Source organism: Lonchura striata, chromosome 36 (assembly GCF_046129695.1).
Source record: "Lonchura striata isolate bLonStr1 chromosome 36, bLonStr1.mat, whole genome shotgun sequence".
Lineage (NCBI taxonomy): Eukaryota > Metazoa > Chordata > Aves > Passeriformes > Estrildidae > Lonchura > Lonchura striata.
This window is the reverse complement of record NC_134638.1, coordinates 2,049,303-2,069,193: the sequence shown is the minus strand read 5'-3', so window position 1 is coordinate 2,069,193 and position 19,891 is coordinate 2,049,303. Positions and strand designations below refer to the sequence as shown.

Below are 19,891 nucleotides of genomic sequence, written 5' to 3'. Positions count from 1 at the left end.
TTGGGCCGAATTCGGGGATTTTTGGGATCCCGGCGGCTCCGGCGGCGGCGCCGCCGCCACTTCCTGCTTCCGCCGAGAGCGCGTGACGTCACCGCGCCCCGCCGCGCTTCCGCCTCGGTCGATGTCGTGGCGGCGCCATAGCAACGCCGAGGGCGGAGGGCGCCGATTGGTTACGCCTCCGCGCGTAGCCCCGCCCTCCCTCGGCGATGATTGGTTGAGGCTGGAGAAAGCTCGGCGGTGATTGGTGGGTAAGGGGACAGGGCGTGGCCTCTGTGAAGGGATGGGGACCCGCGCGAGCGTGAGGGAGGCGGCGCGAGCGCGGCCGGAGCGGGAAGGTGCGGGGGGAAATAATGGGGAAATAATGGGGAAATAATGGGGAAATGTGGGGAAATTCGGGAAGACGTGAGGGGATCTGGGCTCTGGGATAATCCGGGGGGTCCATGGAGGCCTGGAGGGGAGCGTCGGGGGGAACCTGAGGGGGAACGTGAGGGGCTTTAGGGCGGAAATGGGGGAGTTTGGGGTCTGTGAGGGATCTGAGGGAAATTCGGGGTCTGAGGGGGATTTGGGGGGGGTTTGGGGGGAAGTGAGGGCGGAAATTGGGAGTCTGGGGGTGTCCAGGGGTCCGTGGGGGGATTGAGAGGAAGCTAATGGGGGGAGAAGGCGGAAATTGGGGAAATTTGGGGATCTGGGGGGGATGGGGAGGGGGTTAGGAGGGGGATGGGGGGCTGAGGGCGGAAATGGGGGGGATTTGGGGGATCTGGGGGGTCCAGGGGGGAGATTTGGGGTTCGAGGGGTCAGTGGGGGTTCGGGGGATTTGGGGGTCCTGGGGGGGAAATTTGGGGGAACTGGGGCGGATTTGGGGGGGACAATGGGGGGAGGGCGTGTCCTGCCCCACCCATCCCCAAAACCCCACCCCGGGTGCCCAAACCCGCCCCAAAACCTCCCAAACCCACCCCAAAACCCCCAAATCCCATCCCCAGGTGCCCAAACCCGCCCCAAACCACCCCAGCCCTGCCCCCCAGGTGCCCAAACCCACCCCAAAACCCCCAAATCCCATCCCCACATCCCCAAACCTGCCCCAAAACCTCCCAAACCCACCCCAAAACCCCCAAATCCACCCCAAAACCCCCAAATCCCATCTCCCGGATGCCCAAATCCACCCCTAAAGCTCCAAATCCCATCCCCAGGTGCCCAAACCCTCCCCAAAACCCCCAAGTCCCATCTCCACATCCCCAAACCCGCCCCTAAACCTCCCAGATCTCATCCCGGGGTGCCCAAACCTGCCCCAAAACCTCCCAAACCCGTCCCTAATGCTCCAAATCCCATCCCCAGGTGCCCAAACCCACCCCTAAACCTCCCAAACCCTCCCCAAACCCCCCAAATCCCATCCCCACATCCCCAAACCCACCCCTAAACCTCCCAAACCCGCCCCAAACCCCCCAAACCCCATCCCCAGGTACCCAAACCCGCCCCAAACCCCCCAAACCCCATCCCCAGGTACCCAAACCCACCCAAAACCCCCAAATCCCATCCCCCGGGTGCCTAAATCCACCCCAAACCCCATCCCCAGGTACCCAAACCCCCCAAACCCCGTCCCCAGGTGCCTAAATCCACCCCAAACCCCATCCCCAGGTACCCAAACCCACCCCAAACCCCCCAAACCCCATCCCCAGGTGCCCCATCCCACCCCAACCCCCCCAAACCCCATCCCCAGGTGCCCCATCCCACCCCAAACCCCCCAAACCCCATTCCCAGGTACCCAAACCCACCCAAAACCCCCAAACCCCATCCCAAGGTACCCAAACCCCCCAAACCCACCCCTAAACCTCCCAAACCCACCCAAACCCCCCAAACCCCGTCCCCAGGTACCCAAACCCACCCCCAAACTCCCCAAACCCCATCCCCAGGTACCCAAACCCCCCAAACCCACCCCTAAACCTCCCAAACCCACCCAAACCCCTCAAACCCCCCAAACCCCCCAAACCCCATCCCCAGGTGCCCCATCCCACCCCAAACCCCCCAAACCCCATCCCCAGGTGCCCCATCCCACCCCCCCAAGTGCCAGCTGTGCCCCCCAAGTGCCCACCCGTCCCTCCGGCTGCCCTTTCCTGCCCCGCAACCGCTCAAATCTTGTTCTGGGCTGGCCGAACCTGTTCCTCTGCTCCCCAAATCCCTGCCCGGGGTGGCCGAACCTGCCCCCCGAGTGCCCGGTCCGGCCCCCCGAGTGCCCGGTCCGGCCCCCCGAGTGCCCGGTCCGGCCCCCAGGAGCGATGCCGGGCTCGGCTGAGGCGGCGCCGGCCGCCGGGGGGGAGCTGAGCCGCTCGCAGGTGTGCGGGATGCTCCGGCAGGAGCTGAGCCGGGACGGAGCCTTCCTCCAGGGCCACCCGCACGTCCTCGTCATCCTCGGCGCCTCCGTGAGTGGCCACGGGGCAGAGCAGGGCTTTGGGGGGGTTAGGGGCAGGAATTCGGGGTTTGGGGGGGTTAGGGGCAGGAATTCGGGGTTTGGGGGGCTTAGGGGCAGGAATTTGGGGGTTTGGGGGGGTTAGGGGCAGGAATTCGGGGTTTGGGGGGGTTAGGGGCAGGAATTCGGGGGTTTGGGGGGGTTAGAGGCAGGAATTCGGGGTCTGGGGGGGTTAGGGGCAGGAATTCGGGGTTTGGAGGCAGGAATTTGGGGGTTTGGGGGGGATAGGGGCAGGAATTCGGGGTTTGGGGGGGTGTTAGGGGAAGGAATTCGGGGTTTGGGGGGCTTAGGGGCAGGAATTTGGGGGTCTGAGGGGGTTATGGGCAGGAATTCGGGGTTTGGGGGGGATAGGGGCAGGAATTTGGGGTCTGGGGGGGATAGGGGCAGGAATTTGGGGGTCTGAGGGGGTTAGGGGCAGGAATTTGGGGGTTTGGGGGCAGGAATTTGGGGCTTTGGGGGGGTTAGGGGCAGGAATTCAGGGTTTGGGGGGGTTAGGGGCAGGAATTTGGGGGTCTGAGGGGGTTAGGGGCAGGAATTCGGGGGTTTGGGGTGGTTAGGGGCAGGAATTCGGGGGTTTGAGGGGGATAGGGGCAGGAATTTGGGGGTTTGGGGGGGTTAGGGGCAGGAATTTGGGGGTTTGGGGGGGTTAGGGGCAGGAATTTGGGGGTCTGAGGGGGTTAGGGGCAGGAATTCGGGGGTTTGGGGGGGTTATGGGCAGGAATTTGGGGGTCTGAGGGGGTTATGGACAGGAATTTGGGGGTTTGGGGGCAGGAATTCGGGGCTTTGGGGGGGTTAGGGGCAGGAATTCGGGGTTTGGGGGGGTTAGGGGCAGGAATTCGAGGGTTGGGGACAATTGAAGGGGCTATGGGGCAGAAATTTGGGGGTTTGGGGGGGAAATGAGGGGGTATGGGGAAGAGATTCAGGATTTGGGGGGGTTAGGGGCAGAAATTTGGTGTTCAGGGGGAGGAATTGAGGAGCTAAGGGGCAGAATTCGGGGTCTGGGGGGGAATTGGGGGGGTTGGGGACAGAAATTTGGGGGTTGGGGGGGTTAAAGGGAATTGGGGGGATAAAGGGAATTGGGGGAGGAATTGAGGGGGTTGGGGGGAAATTGGGGGGCCGGAGGAGCAAAAAAGTGGGAAGCAAATCTGGGGGGAAGTGGAAGGATATCGAGAGGTGGAAGAAAAATTTGGGGGCAATAAAGGGATTTAGGAGATTTGGGGAGAAATAAAGGAGATTGGGGGGTTGAGGAGGAAGTTAAAAGGGTTTGGGGGGATTTTGGGGGGCCTTGGGGCAAACTGAAGGGGGTTCAGAGGAATTGGGGGAATTTGGGGGGATTTGGGGTTATTTGGGAGGTATTTGGGGGGATTTGGAGGGATTTGGGGTTATTTGGGGGGATTTGGGGTTATTTGGGGGGGATTTGGGGTTATTTGGGGGGATTTGGGGTTATTTGGGGGGGATTTGGGGGGGATTTGGGAGGGATTTGGGGTTATTTGGGGGGATTTGGGGTTATTTGGGGGGATTTGGGGTTATTTGGGGGGATTTGGGGTTCTTTGGGGGGATTTGGGGTTATTTGGGGGATGGGGGAGGGGCGGCCACCCGCTGCCTCCGGGGGAGGGCGTGGAGGGGTGGGGGAGGGGAGGGGAAGAAGTTGGGGTGCCCCACCCCCCCACCCCCTCCTGGTCAGCCCTCGGGGCCGGGGCGGGGCCGCCCCTCCCCCACCCGCACCCCAACTTCCTCCTCCGCCCCTCCCCCACCCCGTTACCCAACACCTCCAATTAAACAAGGGGGGGGAGGGGCGGCGGCGCTGACTCAGCACATTCCGGGGTGGGGGAGGGGCCGGGGCCCCGCCCTGCGCTGGCCTCGCCCCTCCCCCACCCCTGAACGACCCCTCCCCCTCCCCCCCACAGGGTGACCTGGCCAGGAAGAAGATTTACCCCACGATCTGGTGAGGGGACACCTGGGGACACCTGGGGACAGCAGGGACATCGAGGGGACAGCAGGGGACATCAGGGACACCTGGGGACAGGGGCACCGAGGGGACACCTGGGGACAGCAAGGACACAAGGGGACACCTGGGGACACTTGGGGACATCGAGAGGACATCTGGGGACAGCAGGGACGTCTGGGGACAGCAGGGACACCTGGGGACACCTGGGGACAGCAGGGACACAAGAGGACACCTGGGGACACTTGGGGACACCTGGGGACCACAGGGACAGCAGGGACACCTGGGGACAGCAAGGACACGAGAGCACACCTGGGGACATCTGGGGACAGCAGGGACATGAGGGGACACCACTGATGCCACCAGGGCCACTCTGGGGTCACTGCTGTCCCCAGGGCCACCAGGCTGCCATTGTCTGCTCTGCCACCACAGCTGTGTGTCCCTGCTGTCCCCAGGGCCACTTGTGTCACCAGCTGGCACCAGCGTCCCCATTTCCTCCCTCTGCTGCTTCTGTCCCCTCGTGTCACCTGTCCCCTCCGTGTCACCTGTCCCCTCCGTGTCACCTGTTCCCTCCATGTCACCTGTCCCCTCGTGTCACCTGTTCCCTCGTGTCACCTGTCCCCTCGTGTCACCTGTCCCCTCCATGTCACCTGTCCCCTCGTGTCACCTGTCCCCTCCGTGTCACCTGTCCCCTCTGTGTCACCTGTCCCCTCCGTGTCACCTGTCCCCTTGTGTCACCTGTCCCCTCGTGTCACCTGTCCCCTCTGTGTCACCTGTTCCCTCGTGTCACCTGTCCCCTCGTGTCACCTGTTCCCTGCATGTCACCTGTCCCCTCTGTGTCACCTGTTCCCTCCATGTCACCTGTCCCCTCGTGTCACCTGTTCCCTCCGTGTCACCTGTCCCCTCGTGTCACCTGTCCCCTCGTGTCACCGCTCCCAGGGTGGCATGGGGACAGGAGCCCCCATGACCAGTGTCACCAACCTGACAGAGGCTCGGTGACACCAGTGCCACCTGTGTCCCCCGAGGGGCGTGGTGACAGGGCTGGGGGTGTCCCCAGGGGACACAGGTGACAGTGCCATCCCCCAGGTGGCTCTTGTGGGACAGGCACCCCCCGATGCCAGTGTCACCGGGGGGGTTGGGGACACAGGTGGTGGCACAGGTGACACAGGTGACAGCGCTGTCCCCTGTCCCCAGGTGGCTGTTCCGGGACGGGCTCCTCCCCGATGCCAGTGCCCCTGGGGGGGTTGGTGGCACAGGTGGTGGCACAGGTGACACAGGTGACACAGGTGACAGGGCTGTCCCCTGTCCCCAGGTGGCTGTTCCGGGACGGGCTCCTCCCCGATGCCACGCGCGTCGTCGGCTTCGCCCGCTCGCCCCTCACCGTGGAGCTCATCCGGGAGCAGACCCTGCCCTACCTCAAGGTGACAGGGCTGTCCCCTCCCGGCCTCACCTGTCCCCTCCCGGCCTCACCTGTCCCCTCCTGACCCTTCCCGGCCTCACCTGTCCCCTCCCGGCCTCACCTGTCCCCTCCTGACCCTTCCCGGCCTCACCTGTCCCCTCCCGGCCTCACCTGTCCCTCCTGTCCCCTCCCGGCCTCACCTGTCCCCTCCTGTCCCCTCCCGGCCTCACCTGTCCCCTCCCGGCCTCACCTGTCCCCTCTTGGTCTCACCTGTCCCTCCTGTCACTTCCTGCCTCACCTGTCCCCTCCCGGCCTCACCTGTCCCCTCCCGGCCTCACCTGTCCCCTTCTGTCCCCTCCCGGCCTCACCTGTCCCCTCTTGGTCTCACCTGTCCCTCCTGTCCCCTCCCGGCCTCACCTGTCCCCTCCCGGCCTCACCTGTCCCCTTCTGTCCCCTCCTGGCCTTACCTGTCCCCTGTCCCTGTCTGTGTCCACAGGTGATTCCTGAGGATGGTCTCTGTGTCCCTTGTCTCACCTGTCCCCTGTCTCTGTCTCACCTGTCCCTTGTCACACCTGTTCTGTCTCACCTGTCCCTGTGTGTCCCCACAGGTGATCCCTGAGGACAGGCTCCACCTGGCCATGTTCCTGTCCCTGTCTCACCTGTCCCCTGTCTCACCTGTCCCCTGTTCCTGTCTCATCTGTCCCCTGTTCCTGTCTCTCCTGTCCCCTGTCCCCACAGGTGACCCCTGAAGACAGACCTCGCCTGGCCACCTTCCTGTCCCTGTCTCACCTGTCCCCTGTCCCCACAGGTGATCCCTGAGGACGGGCCCCACCTGGCCACGTTCCTGTCCCTGTCTCACCTGTCCCTGTCTCACCTGTCCCCTGAGGATGAGCCCCACCTGGCCACATTCCTGTCCCTGTCTCACCTGTCCCCTGTCCCACAGGTGATCCCTGAGGACGGGCCCCACCTGGCCACGTTCCTGTCCCTGTCTCACCTGTCCCTGTCTCACCTGTCCCCTGTCCCCACAGGTGACCCCTGAGGACGGGCCCCGCCTGGCCACCTTCCTGTCTCTGTCTCACCTGTCCCCTGTCTCTGTCACACCTGTCCCTGTCTCACCTGTCCCCTGTCTCTGTCTCACCTGTCTCTGTCTCACCTGTCCCCTGTTCCTGTCTCACCTGTCCCCTGTCCCCACAGGTGACCCCTGAAGACAGGCCCCACCTGGCCATGTTCCTGTCCCTGTCTCATCTGTCCCCTGTCTCTGTCTCACCTGTCCCCTGTTCCTGTCTCACCTGTCCCCTGTCCCCACAGGTGACCCCTGAGGACGGGCCCCGCCTGGCCACGTTCCTGTCCATGTCCCCTGTCTCTGTCTCACCTGTCCCCTGTCACACCTGTTCTGTCTCACCTGTCCCCTGTCCCCACAGGTGACCCCTGAGGATGGCCCCCGCCTGGCCACCTTCCTGTCCCTGTCTCACCTGTCCCTGTCTCACCTGTCCCCTGAGGATGAGCCCCGCCTGGCCACCTTCCTGTCCCTGTCTCACCTGTCCCTGTCTCACCTGTCCCTGTCTCACCTGTCCCCACAGGTGACCCCTGAGGACGGGCCCCGCCTGGCCACCTTCCTGTCCCTGTCTCACCTGTCCCTGTCTCACCTGTCCCCACAGGTGACCCCTGAGGACGGGCCCCGCCTGGCCACCTTCCTGTCCCTGCAGAGCTTCGTGCGGGGTCAGTACGGGGACGAGGCCTCGTTCCGGGCGCTGGACGCTCACCTGCGGGGGCTGCCCGGGGGCGACCGCGCCCACCGGCTCTTCTACCTGGCCCTGCCCCCCAGCGTGTACACACCTGTGACCCAGCACCTGAGGGCTCTGTGCATGGGACAGGGGTGAGTGGGGACACGGGGACACACCTGGGACACACCTGGGACCCAGCACCTGAGGGTCAGGGGTGAGTGGGGACACCTGGGACACACCTGGGACCCCGCACCTGAGGGACAGGGGTGAGTGGGGACACGGGGACACACCTGGGACACACCTGGGACCCAGCACCTGAGGGACAGGGGTGAGTGGGGACACCTGGGACACACCTGGGACACACCTGGGACCCCGCACCTGAGGGACAGGGGTGAGTGGGGACACGGGGACACACCTGGGACACACCTGGGACCCAGCACCTGAGGGACAGGGGTGAGTGGGGACACGGGGACACACCTGGGACACACCTGTGACCCAGCACCTGAGGGACAGGGGTGAGTGGGGACACCTGGGACACACCTGGGACACACCTGGGACCCCGCACCTGAGGGACAGGGGTGAGTGGGGACACGGGGACACACCTGGGACACACCTGGGACCCAGCACCTGAGGGTCAGGGGTGAGTGGGGACACGGGGACACACCTGGGACACACCTGGGACCCAGCACCTGAGGGACAGGGGTGAGTGGGGACACGGGGACACACCTGGGACACACCTGGGACCCAGCACCTGAGGGACAGGGGTGAGTGGGGACACGGGGACCACGTCCTCCTGTGTCCCTGCACATTCCCATGTCCCCTGTATCCCATGTCACTTGTATGTCCCCATGTGTTCCCATGTTCCTTGTGCTCTCATGTATCTCCACATCTTCTGCATCCCCGTGTGCCATCGTGTCCCCATCTTGTCCCCATGTCCGCCCGTGTGCCCGTGTGTCCCGTGTCCTCATGTCCCCCCATCCCTACATTCCTTACATCCCACGTGTCCCCACGTCCCTCCGTGTTCCTCGTGTCCCCGTATGTCCCGTGTCCTCTGTGTCTGTGCATGTCCCCCCACGTCCACGTCTCTCGTGTCCCCCCGTGTCCCCCCGTCCCCAGGTGGAACCGCGTGATCGTGGAGAAGCCCTTTGGGCGGGACCTGGGCTCGTCGGAGGAGCTGTCGGCGCACCTGAGCGCGCTGTTCCGCGAGGAGCAGATCTACCGCATGGACCACTACCTGGGCAAGGAGATGGTGCAGAGCCTGATGGTGCTGCGGTGAGCTGGGGACACAGCAGGGGACAGGGGACACGGCGGGGGACAGGGGACACGGCCTCACCCACCCCTCGCCCACCCCAGCTTCGGCAACCGCATCTTCGGGCCCATCTGGAACCGCGACAACGTCGCCTGCGTGGTGCTCACCTTCAAGGAGCCCTTCGGCACCGAGGGCCGCGGCGGCTACTTCGACGACTTCGGCATCATCCGGTGAGGACGGACGTGCCCCGGCGTCCCCGTGGCCTCTCCTTGTCCTCCCATGTCCCCCAACCCCCGTGGCAGCGCCGGCTCCCCACAGGGACGTCATGCAGAACCACCTTCTGCAGCTGCTCTGCCTGGTGGCCATGGAGAAGCCGGCATCCACCAACCCCGACGATGTCCGTGACGAGAAGGTGGGGACGGCAGGGACACCGGGGTGTCACCAAAGCGTCACCGCCCCCCGACACCGCACCGGTCACTGAACTTTATGTCCCTGGTGGGCACGTCGTGGTCATGGCCGTAGGGACCATCCTCAGATGGCCTCAGGGTTGTGTCCCCTTATGGCCACATTCCCCCATCCCAGTTGTGTCCCACCACCACGTTCTTGATGGTGGCCCCCAAAGCCACGTCCCTCGTAGCCGCATCCCCAACTTTGTTCCATCACCCCATTATTGATGGTGGCCCCCCAAAACCACATTCCCCATGGCCATGTTCTCACTGCCCATGTCCCCAACCATGTCCTGTCATGCTGTCATCCCCAGTGCCAGAGCTCCTGTAGCCATGTCCCAAACCGCATCCTCTCAACACCTTCTTGTTGATGACCCCTCAAAACCACGTCCCCCAGTGGCTACATCCCCCACACCCCCATCCCACTGCCTGTTTTTAGTGGTGGTCCCCATAAGCACGTCCCCAGTGGTCCCACCCCGTGGTCTCACTGGAGCCCCCATAACCAGGTGTCCCTCACCCGTTCCCCAGGTGAAGGTGCTCAAGTGCATCAGCCCGGTGGAGCTGCAGGACGTAGTGCTGGGCCAGTACGTGGGCAACCCCGAGGGTCCCCCCGAGGCACAGAAGGGCTACCTGGACGACCCCACGGTGCCCCCAGGCTCCACCACGCCCACCTTCGCCACCGCCGTGCTGCGTGTGGCCAACGAGCGCTGGGACGGTGAGAGGGGGTGACGGCCGTGATGGTGATGGCTGCGATGCGGTGGCGATGGTGGCCACGGTGATGACATTTGTGGTTGTGATGATGATGCTGGTGGTGGTGGTGGTGGTGGAAATGGTGGTAGTGATGATGAGGATGGTGGCGGTGGCCATGGAGATGACGCTGCTGCTGTTCATGCTGATGGTTGTGGAGATGGTGCTGTTGATGGTGGCGATGATGCTGGCCAGGAGATGGTGCTGATGGTGACGATGGCCACAGTGGTGACATGGATGATAGAGGTTTTGACCGTGATGATGGTGATGGTTGGGATGATGATGGAGATGACAAACAATGGTGGCGTCTGTGATGATGACGATGGTGGTGGTGACAATGCCGATGGTGTCCCAGGTGTGCCATTGGTGCTGCACTACGGGACATGCTGGGATGGAGATGGGTGGTGGTGATGATGGGTGGTGAGGACTGTGATGACACTGATGGATGATGACAATGGTGATAACATTGATGGCTGCTGATGATTTTGACAATGTTGGTGGTGGAGTTGATGATGGTGATGGATGTTGATGATGTGGAGCTGACAATAACAGTGTTGGTGGATGGATATTGATGATGACGACGGTTGATGACATTGATTATCATGGTGGATGCTGATGACTGGTGATATTGATGGATGTTGACAATGTGGATGATGACAGTGTTGGTGATGATGGTGATGGATGATGACAATGATGACAATGTTGATTGAAGTTGATGAAGATATTGACAACGATGTTGGTGATGATGATGATGTTGCTGGCTATTGATGATGATGGTGATAGCCATGTTGATGGGTGTCGATGACTGATGATTTGACAATGTTGGTGCTGCTGCTGCTGAGATGATGGGACCGATGGTGATGTCAACGATGATGATGTCGATGTTGAGGATGCCAGCGTTGATAACATCGGTGATGTTGTTGATGACAATGTTGGCGATGACAGTGACAACGCTGACCATGACGAGGACCCCTCAGGTGTCCCCTCCATGCTGCGCTGCAGGAAGGCGCTGGGATGGCGATGGGTGGTGATTATGTGAATGATGTTGATGGATGTTGACGATGACGTCGATGATGACAATGACGATGATGATGTGGGTGGTGATGGATGTTGATGATGATGATGATATTGATGATGACAATGACAACAATGCCATTGATGGATGGTGATGGATGTTGATGACGATGATGTCAGTAATGACAATGACGACAATGGTGCAGATGGTGATGTTGATGGATGGTGATGGGTATTGATGACGATGATGTCATGGTGATGTTGATGGATGGTGATGGGTATTGATGACGATGATGTCAGCAATGACAATGGTGATGATGGTGTGGATGGTGACGTTGATGGATAGTGATGGATGTTGATGACAATGATGTCATGGTGACGTTGATGGATGGTGATGGGTGTTGATGACGATGATGATGATGGTATGGATGGTAATGTTGATGGACGGTGATGACGACGATGTTAACGATGATGATGATGACGATGATGATATGATGATGACAATGACAACAATGCCATTGATGGACGGTGATGGATGTTGATGATGATGATGTCATGGTGATGTTGATGGATGGTGATGGGTATTGATGACGATGATGATGATGGTGTGGATGGTGGCGTTGATGGACGGTGATGACGACAATGTTAACGATGATGATGACGACGATGATGATATGATGATGACAATGATAACAATGCCATTGATGGATGGTGATGGGTGTTGATGACGATGATGTCCGCAATGACGATGATGATGATGGTATGGATGGTGGTGTTGATGGATGGTGATGGATGTTGATGACGATGATGTCAGCAATGATGATGATGATGATGGTATGGATGGTGGTGTTGATGGATGGTGATGGATGTTGATGACGATACCAGCGATGACAATGATAACAATGATGCAGATGGTGATGTTGATGGATGGTGATGGATGTTGATGACGATGATGTCCACAATGACGATGATGATGATGCTATGGATGGTGGTGTTGATGGATGGTGATGACGACAATGTTAACAATGATGATAATGACAATGACGATACGATGATGACAACGATGACATGATGACGACAACAACCACCCCGCCGTCCCCAGGCGTCCCGTTCGTGCTGCGCTGCGGGAAGGCGCTGAACGAGCGCAAGGCCGAGGTGCGGCTGCAGTTCCGGGAGGTGCCCGGGGACATCTTCTCCCGGCAGTGCAAGCGCAACGAGCTGGTGGTGCGCGTGCAGCCGCGCGAGGCCGTCTACGCCAAACTCAACACCAAGAAACCCGGCATGTTCCTGCGGCCCGAGGAGTCCGAGCTCGACCTCACCTACGGCAGCCGATACAAGGTGCCCAACATGGGCGGGGGGCACGGGCACGGAGCGCTGAGACCCAAAATGGGCTTTGGGGACACAAAAATGGGGCACTGAGACCCAAAATGGGGTTTGGGGACAGAAAAATGGAGCATTGAGACCCAAAATGGGGTTGGGGACAGAAAAATGGGGCACTGAGAACCAAAATGGGGTTTGGGGACAGAAAAATGGAGAATTGAGAAACAAAAATGGAGATGGGGACAGAAAAATGGGGCACTGAGAACCAAAATGGGGTTTGGGGACACAAAAATGGGGTTTGGGGACAGAAAAATGGGGCACTGAGAACCAAAATGGGGTTTGGGGACAGAAAAATGGAGCATTGAGACCCAAAAATGGAGATGGGGACACAAAAATGGGGCATTGAGACCCAAAAATGGGGTTTGGGGACAGAAAAATGGAGAATTGAGACCCAAAATGGGGTTTGGGGACAGAAAAATGGAGCATTAAGAACCAAAATGGGGTTTGGGGACAGAAAAATGGAGAATTGAGACCCAAAAATGAGGATGGGGACACAAAAATGGAGAATTGAGACCAAAAATGGGGATGGGGACAGAAAAATGGGGCATTGAGAACCAAAAATGGGGTTTGGGGACAGAAAAATGGGGCATTGAGACCCAAAATGGGGTTTGGGGACAGAAAAATGGGGCATTGAGACCCAAAATGGGGTTTGGGGACAGAAAAATGGGGCATTAAGAACCAAAATGGGGTTTGGGGACAGAAAAATGGGGCACTGAGACCCAAAATGGGGTTTGAGGACCCAAAATGGGGTTTGGGGACCCAAAATGGAGTTTGGGGACCCAAAATGGAATTTGGGGACCCAAAATGGAGTTTGAGGACCCAAAATGGGGTTTGAGGACCCAAAACGGGGTTTGAGGACCCAAAATGGGGTTTGAGGACCCAAAACGGGGTTTGGGGACCCAAAATGGAGTTTGGGGACCCAAAATGGAGTTTGAGGACCCAAAATGGGGTTTGAGGACCAGGCCACCCTGTGTCCCCCAGGACGTGAAGCTGCCGGACGCGTACGAGCGGCTGCTGCTGGACGTCATCTGCGGGAACCAAATGCACTTTGTGCGCAGGTGAGGGGACAGGGGACACCTGGGGACACCTGGGGACAGGGGGGACTTGACCTCAGGTGGGGACTGGGGACAGGTGGGACATGGTAAGGACAGGTGGGACACAGAGAGGAGGGCACAGGTGGGACAGAGGGACAGGTGACACTTGGGGATATGGCAGAGGGACAGGTGACACCTGGGGACAGGTGGGGACATGGTGGGGGGACAGGTGGGACTTGACATCAGGTGGGGTCTGGGGACATGTCGGATGTGGTGAGGACAGGTGGGACATAGAGGGGAGGGCACAGGTGGGACAGGTGACACCTGGGGACAGGTGGGACATGGGAACACCTGGGGACAGGTGGGACATGGGACAGGTGGGACATGGGAACACCTGGGGACAGGTGGGACATGGGAACAGGTGGGGTCTGGGGACAGGTGAGACATGGTGGGGACAGGTTGGACATAAAGGGACGGGCACAGGTGGGACAGATGACACCTGGGGACAGCTGGGACGTGGGGACAGGTGGGACATGGGGACAGGTGGGACGTGGGGACAGGTGGGACTTGACCTCAGGTGGGGTCTGGGGACAGGTGGGACGTGGTGAGGACAGGTGGGACATAGAGAGGAGGACACAGGTGGGACAGAGGGACAGGTGACACCTGGGAACTGGGGACAGGTGGGACATGGGGACACCTGGGGAGGGCATTTTGGGGGCACAGGTGAGGGCAGTTTGGGGGACAGGTGAGGGCAGTTTGGGGCACAGGTGAGGGCAGTTTGGGGGACAGGTGAGGGCAGTTTGGGGGGCACAGGTGAGGGCAGTTTGGGGGACAGGTGAGGGCAGTTTGGGGGCACAGGTGACTCTGGGCAGGGCAGGGGGTCCCAGCATGAGGGGGATGATGGGACCAATTTGGGGGGGCTGCTGGGGCCAGTTTGGAGCGGGCAAAAAGGGCTCAGGTGAGCTTGAGGGCACAGGCGGGGCCAGTTTGGGGGGCCCAGGTGTGCTCCAGGAGGGCCCAGGTGAGGTTTGGGGTGCCCCAGCTGAGTTTTGGGGTGTCCCCCCCCCCATAGTGACGAGCTGCGCGAGGCCTGGCGCATCTTCACCCCCCTCCTGCACCAGATCGAGCAGCGCCGCGAGCCCCCCATCCCCTACCCCTACGGCAGGTGAGCCCCAGCACCTGGGGGGACACCTGGGGGCACACCTGGGGGAGATACGCAGCGGTTTGGGGGGGCTGGGGGCGTACCTGGGGGGGCAGAGGTGGGGGGACACCCGGTGCAGGAATTTTGGGGGTCGGGGAGGGCACCTGGGCACACCTGGGCACACCTGGGAGGGGAGGGGCTGGTCCTGCTGGGGGGTCTCACTGGGGATTTGTGTTGTCCCAGAGGTTTGGGGGGGGGTCTCGCCGAGGATTTGGGGGGTCTGGGGGGTCGCGGGGATCCCCCCCTGACCCCTGGATCCCCCCGTTTCCCAGCCGGGGTCCCCCCGAGGCGGATGAGCTCCTGCGGCGGGCGGGGTTCCTGTACGAGGGCACCTATCGGTGGGTGCCCCCCCCCGGGCCCGACCCCCACTCCTGACCCACGGCTGGACCCCCAAAAACACTCCGGGGCTCTGGGCCGGGGGTCGGTGCCCCATGGGACCCCCCCGCCCCGTAATCCCCCCCAAATCATGTCCCACAGACCCCCACCACCGCCCCAATCGTGCTCCAGAGTGCCCCAAACACACTCCAGCCCCCCAAAAACACCTCTGGGCTGGGGGGGCTCCCCAAACCCCCCTGCGCCCCCCAGAGCCCCCCAACCTAGCCCCGTAGACCCCCAGAGCCCCCCAGAGCCCCCCAGCTGGGACCAAAGCCCCCCGTGCTTGAATCGAGCTCCCAAAGCTTCATGATCCCCTCATTGTCCTCGCCCCCGACATCAGGAGCAACTAATGATTAACGCAAATCAATGAATCAATTAATCTGCCATTAACCAGGACCAATTAAACCCACCTTTGGCTAATTAATTATCACCAGCACCTTCTAATTGCCCCCAGGCACTTACAGGGCAGAGCTCCCCTATGGCACTTATGGGGTGGAACCCCAACACTTGTAGGGTCAGGACCCCAAAATTTGTGGGGCGGGACCCCAACAGTTGTGAGGCAGGACCCCAACATTTTTGGGGCAGGACCCCAACAGTTGTGGGGTCAGGACCCCAAAAGTTATGGGGCAGAACCTCAACACTTGTGGGGCAGAACCCCAACACTTGTGGGGCGGGACCCCGACATTTTTGGGGCAGAACCCCAACACTTGTGGGGTCAGGGCCCCAAAAGTTATGGGGTAGAACCCCAAAAGTTATGGGGCAGAACCCCAACACCTGTGGGGCAGGACCCCGACATTTTTGGGGCAGAACCCAAACACTTGTGGGGTCAGGGCCCCAAAAGTTATGGGGTAGAACCTCAACACTTGTGGGGCAGAACCCAAACATTTTTGGGGCTGAACCCCAACACTTGTGGGGTCAGGACCCCAAAATTTATGGGGTCAGGACCCCAATAGTTATGGGGCAGAACCCCAACATTTTTGGGGCTGAACCCCAACACTTGTGGGGCAGGACCCCAAAATTTGTGGGGCTGAACCCCGACATTTGTGGGGCAGGACCCCAACACTTGTGGGGTCAGTACCCCAAAATTTGTGGGGTGGGACCCCGACATTTTTGGGGCAGGACCCCGACAGTTATGGGGCACAAGCCCCATGGGGGAGGGGAGCCCCTGGATCCCAAAGGGGGCGGGATCAAGGTGCATGGGTGGGGTTTATGCTAATGAGGAAGACGGGTTTATGCTAATGAGGAAGACGGGTTTATGCTAATGAGGAAGCAGGGTTTATGCTAATGAGGAAGACGGGTTTATGCTAATGAGGAAGCATTGCCATTGCTGGGAGAACCCTGGCGGGGGCGGGGCCAGCGAGCCAGCAGCCAATCTGGAGGCAGTGGGCGGGGCTGCACCAGAGCACCGATGGCACCGCTGTTACCTGGGCACACCTGGGGCACACCTGGGCACACCATGGCACACCTGGGCACACCATGGCACACCTGGGCACACCAGAGCACACCTGGGCACGCCTGAGCACACCGTGGCACACCTGACCACTGCTGGGCACATCTGAGCACACCTGGGCACACCTGAGCACTGCTGGGCACACCTGGGCACATCTGAGCACACCTGAGCACTGCTGGGCACACCTGAGCACTGCTGGGCACATCTGAGCACACCTGAGCACTGCTGGGCACACCTGAGCACCTCCTGGGCACTCTTGAGCACACCTGGGCATACCTGGGCTCACCTGGGCACACCTGAGCACTGCTGGGCACACCTCGGCTCATCTGAGCACACCTGGGCATACCTGGGCACTCCTGGGCATACCTGGGAATACCTGAGCACACCTGGGGCACGCCTGAGCACACCTGAGCATTCCTTAACACATCTTGGCTCACCTGAGCACACCTGGGCATACCTGGGCACACCTGGGCACACCTGGGCACGCCTAAGCACACCTGGGTATACCTGGGCACACCTGAGCACTGCTGGACACACCTGGGCATACCTGAGCACACCTGGAGACACTTGAGCACTCTTGGGCATACCTGGGCACACCTGGGGCACAACTGACCACATCTGGGCACACCTGGACACACCTGGGCATTCCTGAGCACTGCTGGGCACACCTGGGCATACCTGGACTCACCTGGGAATACCTGAGCACACCTGGGGCACACCTGAGCACACCTGGGCATACCTGGGCACTGCTGGGCACGCCTGAGCACACCTGGGCACACCTGAGCACTTCTGGGCACACCTGAGCACTGCTGGGCACATCTGAGCACACCTGGGCACACCTGGGCATTCCTGAGCACACCTGGGCACACCTGGGCATTCCTGAGCACACCTGGGCACAGCTGGGCATACCTGGGCACTGCTGGGCACGCCTGAGCACACGTGGGCACACCTGAGCACTCCTGAGCACTGCTGGGCACACCTGGGGCACACCTGGGCACACCTGAGCACACCTGAGCATACCTGGGCACACCTGGACACACCTGAGCACACCATGGCACACCTGACCACACGTGGGAATACCTGAGCACTGCTGGGCACACCTGGGGCACACCATGGCACGCCTGACCACACCTGGGAATACCTGAGCACACCTGAGCACTGCTGGGCACACCTGGGGCACACCTGGACACACCTGAGCACACCTGGAGCACAACTGGGCATACCTGGGCTCACCTGAGCACACCTGGGCATATCTGGGGCACTGCGGAGCACACCTGGGGCGCACCTGGGCACACCTGACCCAGTGACCCAGAACCACAGACCAGTGAGATCCAGAACCACAGAGCCGGTGAGATCCAGAACCACAGACCGGTGAGATCCAGACCAGTGAGATCCAGAACCACAGACCAGTGAGATCCAGAACCACAGACCGGTGAGATCCAGAACCACAGACCTGGTGAGATCCAGAACCACAGACCGGTGAGATCCAGAACCACAGACCCGGTGAGATCCAGAACCACAGACCTGGTGAGATCCAGAACCACAGACCAGTGAGATCCAGAACCACAGACCGGTGAGATCCAGAACCACAGACCGGTGAGATCCAGAACCACAGACCGGTGAGATCCAGAACCACAGACCAGTGAGATCCAGAACCACAGACCCGGTGAGATCCAGAACCACAGACCGGTGAGATCCAGAACCACAGACCAGTGAGATCCAGAACCACAGACCCGGTGAGATCCAGAACCACAGACCCGGTGAGATCCAGAACCGCAGATCAGTGAGATCCAGAACCACAGACCAGTGAGATCCAGAACCACAGACCAGTGAGACCCAGAACCACAGACTGGTGACCCAGCACCACCGCCCCCGTTCCAGCCAGCAGGAAGGGTGGAGAAGGGACTCCATTTCCAAACCCCCAGGAACAGCCAATCCCGCTACAGCCGCACCACGGCACAGCCGGCTGGGCTGGCCGGGATCACCCAAATCCCGACGAGTCAGGTGGGTGTCAGGCTCAGGTGGGTGATGGGAACCCAGGTGGGTGTCAGGAGCCCAGGTGGGTGTCAGGAGCTCAGGTGTCAGGAGCTCAGGTGTCAGGAGCCCAGGTGGGTGTCGGGAGCTCAGGTGGGTGTCAGGAGCCCAGGTGGGTGTCCCACTGGGTGTCAGGAGCTCAGGTGGGTGTCTGGAGCCCAGGTGGGTGTCAGGCTCAGGTGGGTGTCCCACTGGGTGTCGGGAGCTCAGGTGGGTGTCAGGAGCTCAGTGGGTGTCAGGCTCAGGTGGGTGTCTGGAGCCCAGGTGGGTGTCAGGAGCTCAGATGGGTGTCCCGCTGGGTGTCAGGCTCAGGTGGGTGTCAGGAGCTCAGGTGGGTGTCTGGAGCTCAGGTGGGTGTCAGGAGCTCAGGTGGGTGTCAGGAGCTCAGTGGGTGTCAGGCTCAGGTGGGTGTCAGGAGCTCGGTGGGTGTCGGATGCTCAGGTGGGTGTCAGGAGCTCAGTGGGTGTCAGGCTCAGGTGGGTGTCAGGCTCAGGTGGGTGTCAGGAGCTCAGGTGGGTGTCAGGCTCAGGTGGGTGTCAGGCTCAGGTGGGTGTCAGGAGCTCAGGTGGGTGTCAGGCTCAGGTGGGTGTCAGGCTCAGGTGGGTGTCCCGCTGGGTGTCAGGCTCAGGTGGGTGTCAGGCTCAGGTGGGTGTCAGGAGCTCTGTGGGTGTCAGGCTCAGGTGGGTGTCAGGAGCTCAGGTGGGTGTCAGGAGCTCAGGTGTCAGGCTCAGGTGGGTGTCAGGAGCTCAGTGGGTGTCAGGCTCAGGTGGGTGTCAGGAACTCAGGTGGGTGTCAGGAGCTCTGTGGGTGTCAGGAGCTCTGTGGGTGTCAGGCTCAGGTGGGTGTCAGGAGCTCAGTGGGTGTCAGGCTCAGGTGGGTGTCAGGAGCTCAGATGGGTGTCAGGCTCAGGTGGGTGTCAGGAGCTCAGGTGGGTGTCAGGAGCTCAGTGGGTGTCAGGCTCAGGTGGGTGTCAGGAGCTCAGATGGGTGTCCCGCTGGGTGTCAGGCTCAGGTGGGTGTCAGGAGCTCAGTGGGTGTCAGGCTCAGGTGGGTGTCAGGCTCAGGTGGGTGTCTGGAGCTCAGTGGGTGTCAGGCTCAGGTGGGTGTCAGGCTCAGGTGGGTGTCAGGCTCAGGTGGGTGTCAGGAGCTCAGGTGGGTGTCAGGAGCCCAGGTGGGTGTCAGGCTCAGGTGGGTGTCAGGAGCTCTGTGGGTGTCAGGCTCAGGTGGGTGTCAGGCTCAGGTGGGTGTCCCCCTGCGCAGGGCTCCGGGGTTCCAGCACAGCAAACCCCGGCGGGGCCGGGCAGCCGGCCCGGCTCCATTGCCAACACATCGATCCCAATGGGAGGAAATGTCGGTGTGTGGCTCAACTGAGGAGGTGGAATGGTTTCTTTATTCTCACTGTGCTGAAGAACATCAATAAACTCGAGAAAAGC

The 19,891-nt window shown here is 61.1% G+C and overlaps 1 protein-coding gene across 2 annotated transcripts in view; it reads left to right on the top strand.

Moving 5' to 3' along the window:
* Window positions 1-273: 273 nt before the first annotated feature.
* Window positions 274-19,891, top strand: part of G6PD (glucose-6-phosphate dehydrogenase) — a 19,635-nt gene continuing 17 nt past the window's right edge. Inside the window, exons 1-14 of one of the 2 annotated variants that reach the window (XM_077789759.1) lie at window positions 274-335; window positions 2,266-2,414; window positions 4,369-4,406; window positions 5,719-5,827; window positions 7,464-7,681; window positions 8,646-8,801; window positions 8,883-9,008; window positions 9,097-9,190; window positions 9,753-9,939; window positions 12,088-12,323; window positions 13,347-13,423; window positions 14,472-14,564; window positions 14,873-14,938; window positions 19,719-19,891. The exon at window positions 19,719-19,891 is cut by the window's right edge and continues 17 nt beyond it. In XM_077789759.1, the coding sequence (XP_077645885.1) occupies window positions 281-335; window positions 2,266-2,414; window positions 4,369-4,406; window positions 5,719-5,827; window positions 7,464-7,681; window positions 8,646-8,801; window positions 8,883-9,008; window positions 9,097-9,190; window positions 9,753-9,939; window positions 12,088-12,323; window positions 13,347-13,423; window positions 14,472-14,564; window positions 14,873-14,938; window positions 19,719-19,878 (1,764 nt within the window). In that variant the 5' untranslated portion in view covers window positions 274-280 and the 3' untranslated portion in view covers window positions 19,879-19,891. Of the gene's footprint in view, window positions 336-2,265; window positions 2,415-4,368; window positions 4,407-5,718; window positions 5,828-7,463; window positions 7,682-8,645; window positions 8,802-8,882; window positions 9,009-9,096; window positions 9,191-9,752; window positions 9,940-12,087; window positions 12,324-13,346; window positions 13,424-14,471; window positions 14,565-14,872; window positions 15,071-19,718 lie in introns of those variants that run through there. The other variant, XM_077789760.1, reaches the window with a different exon arrangement.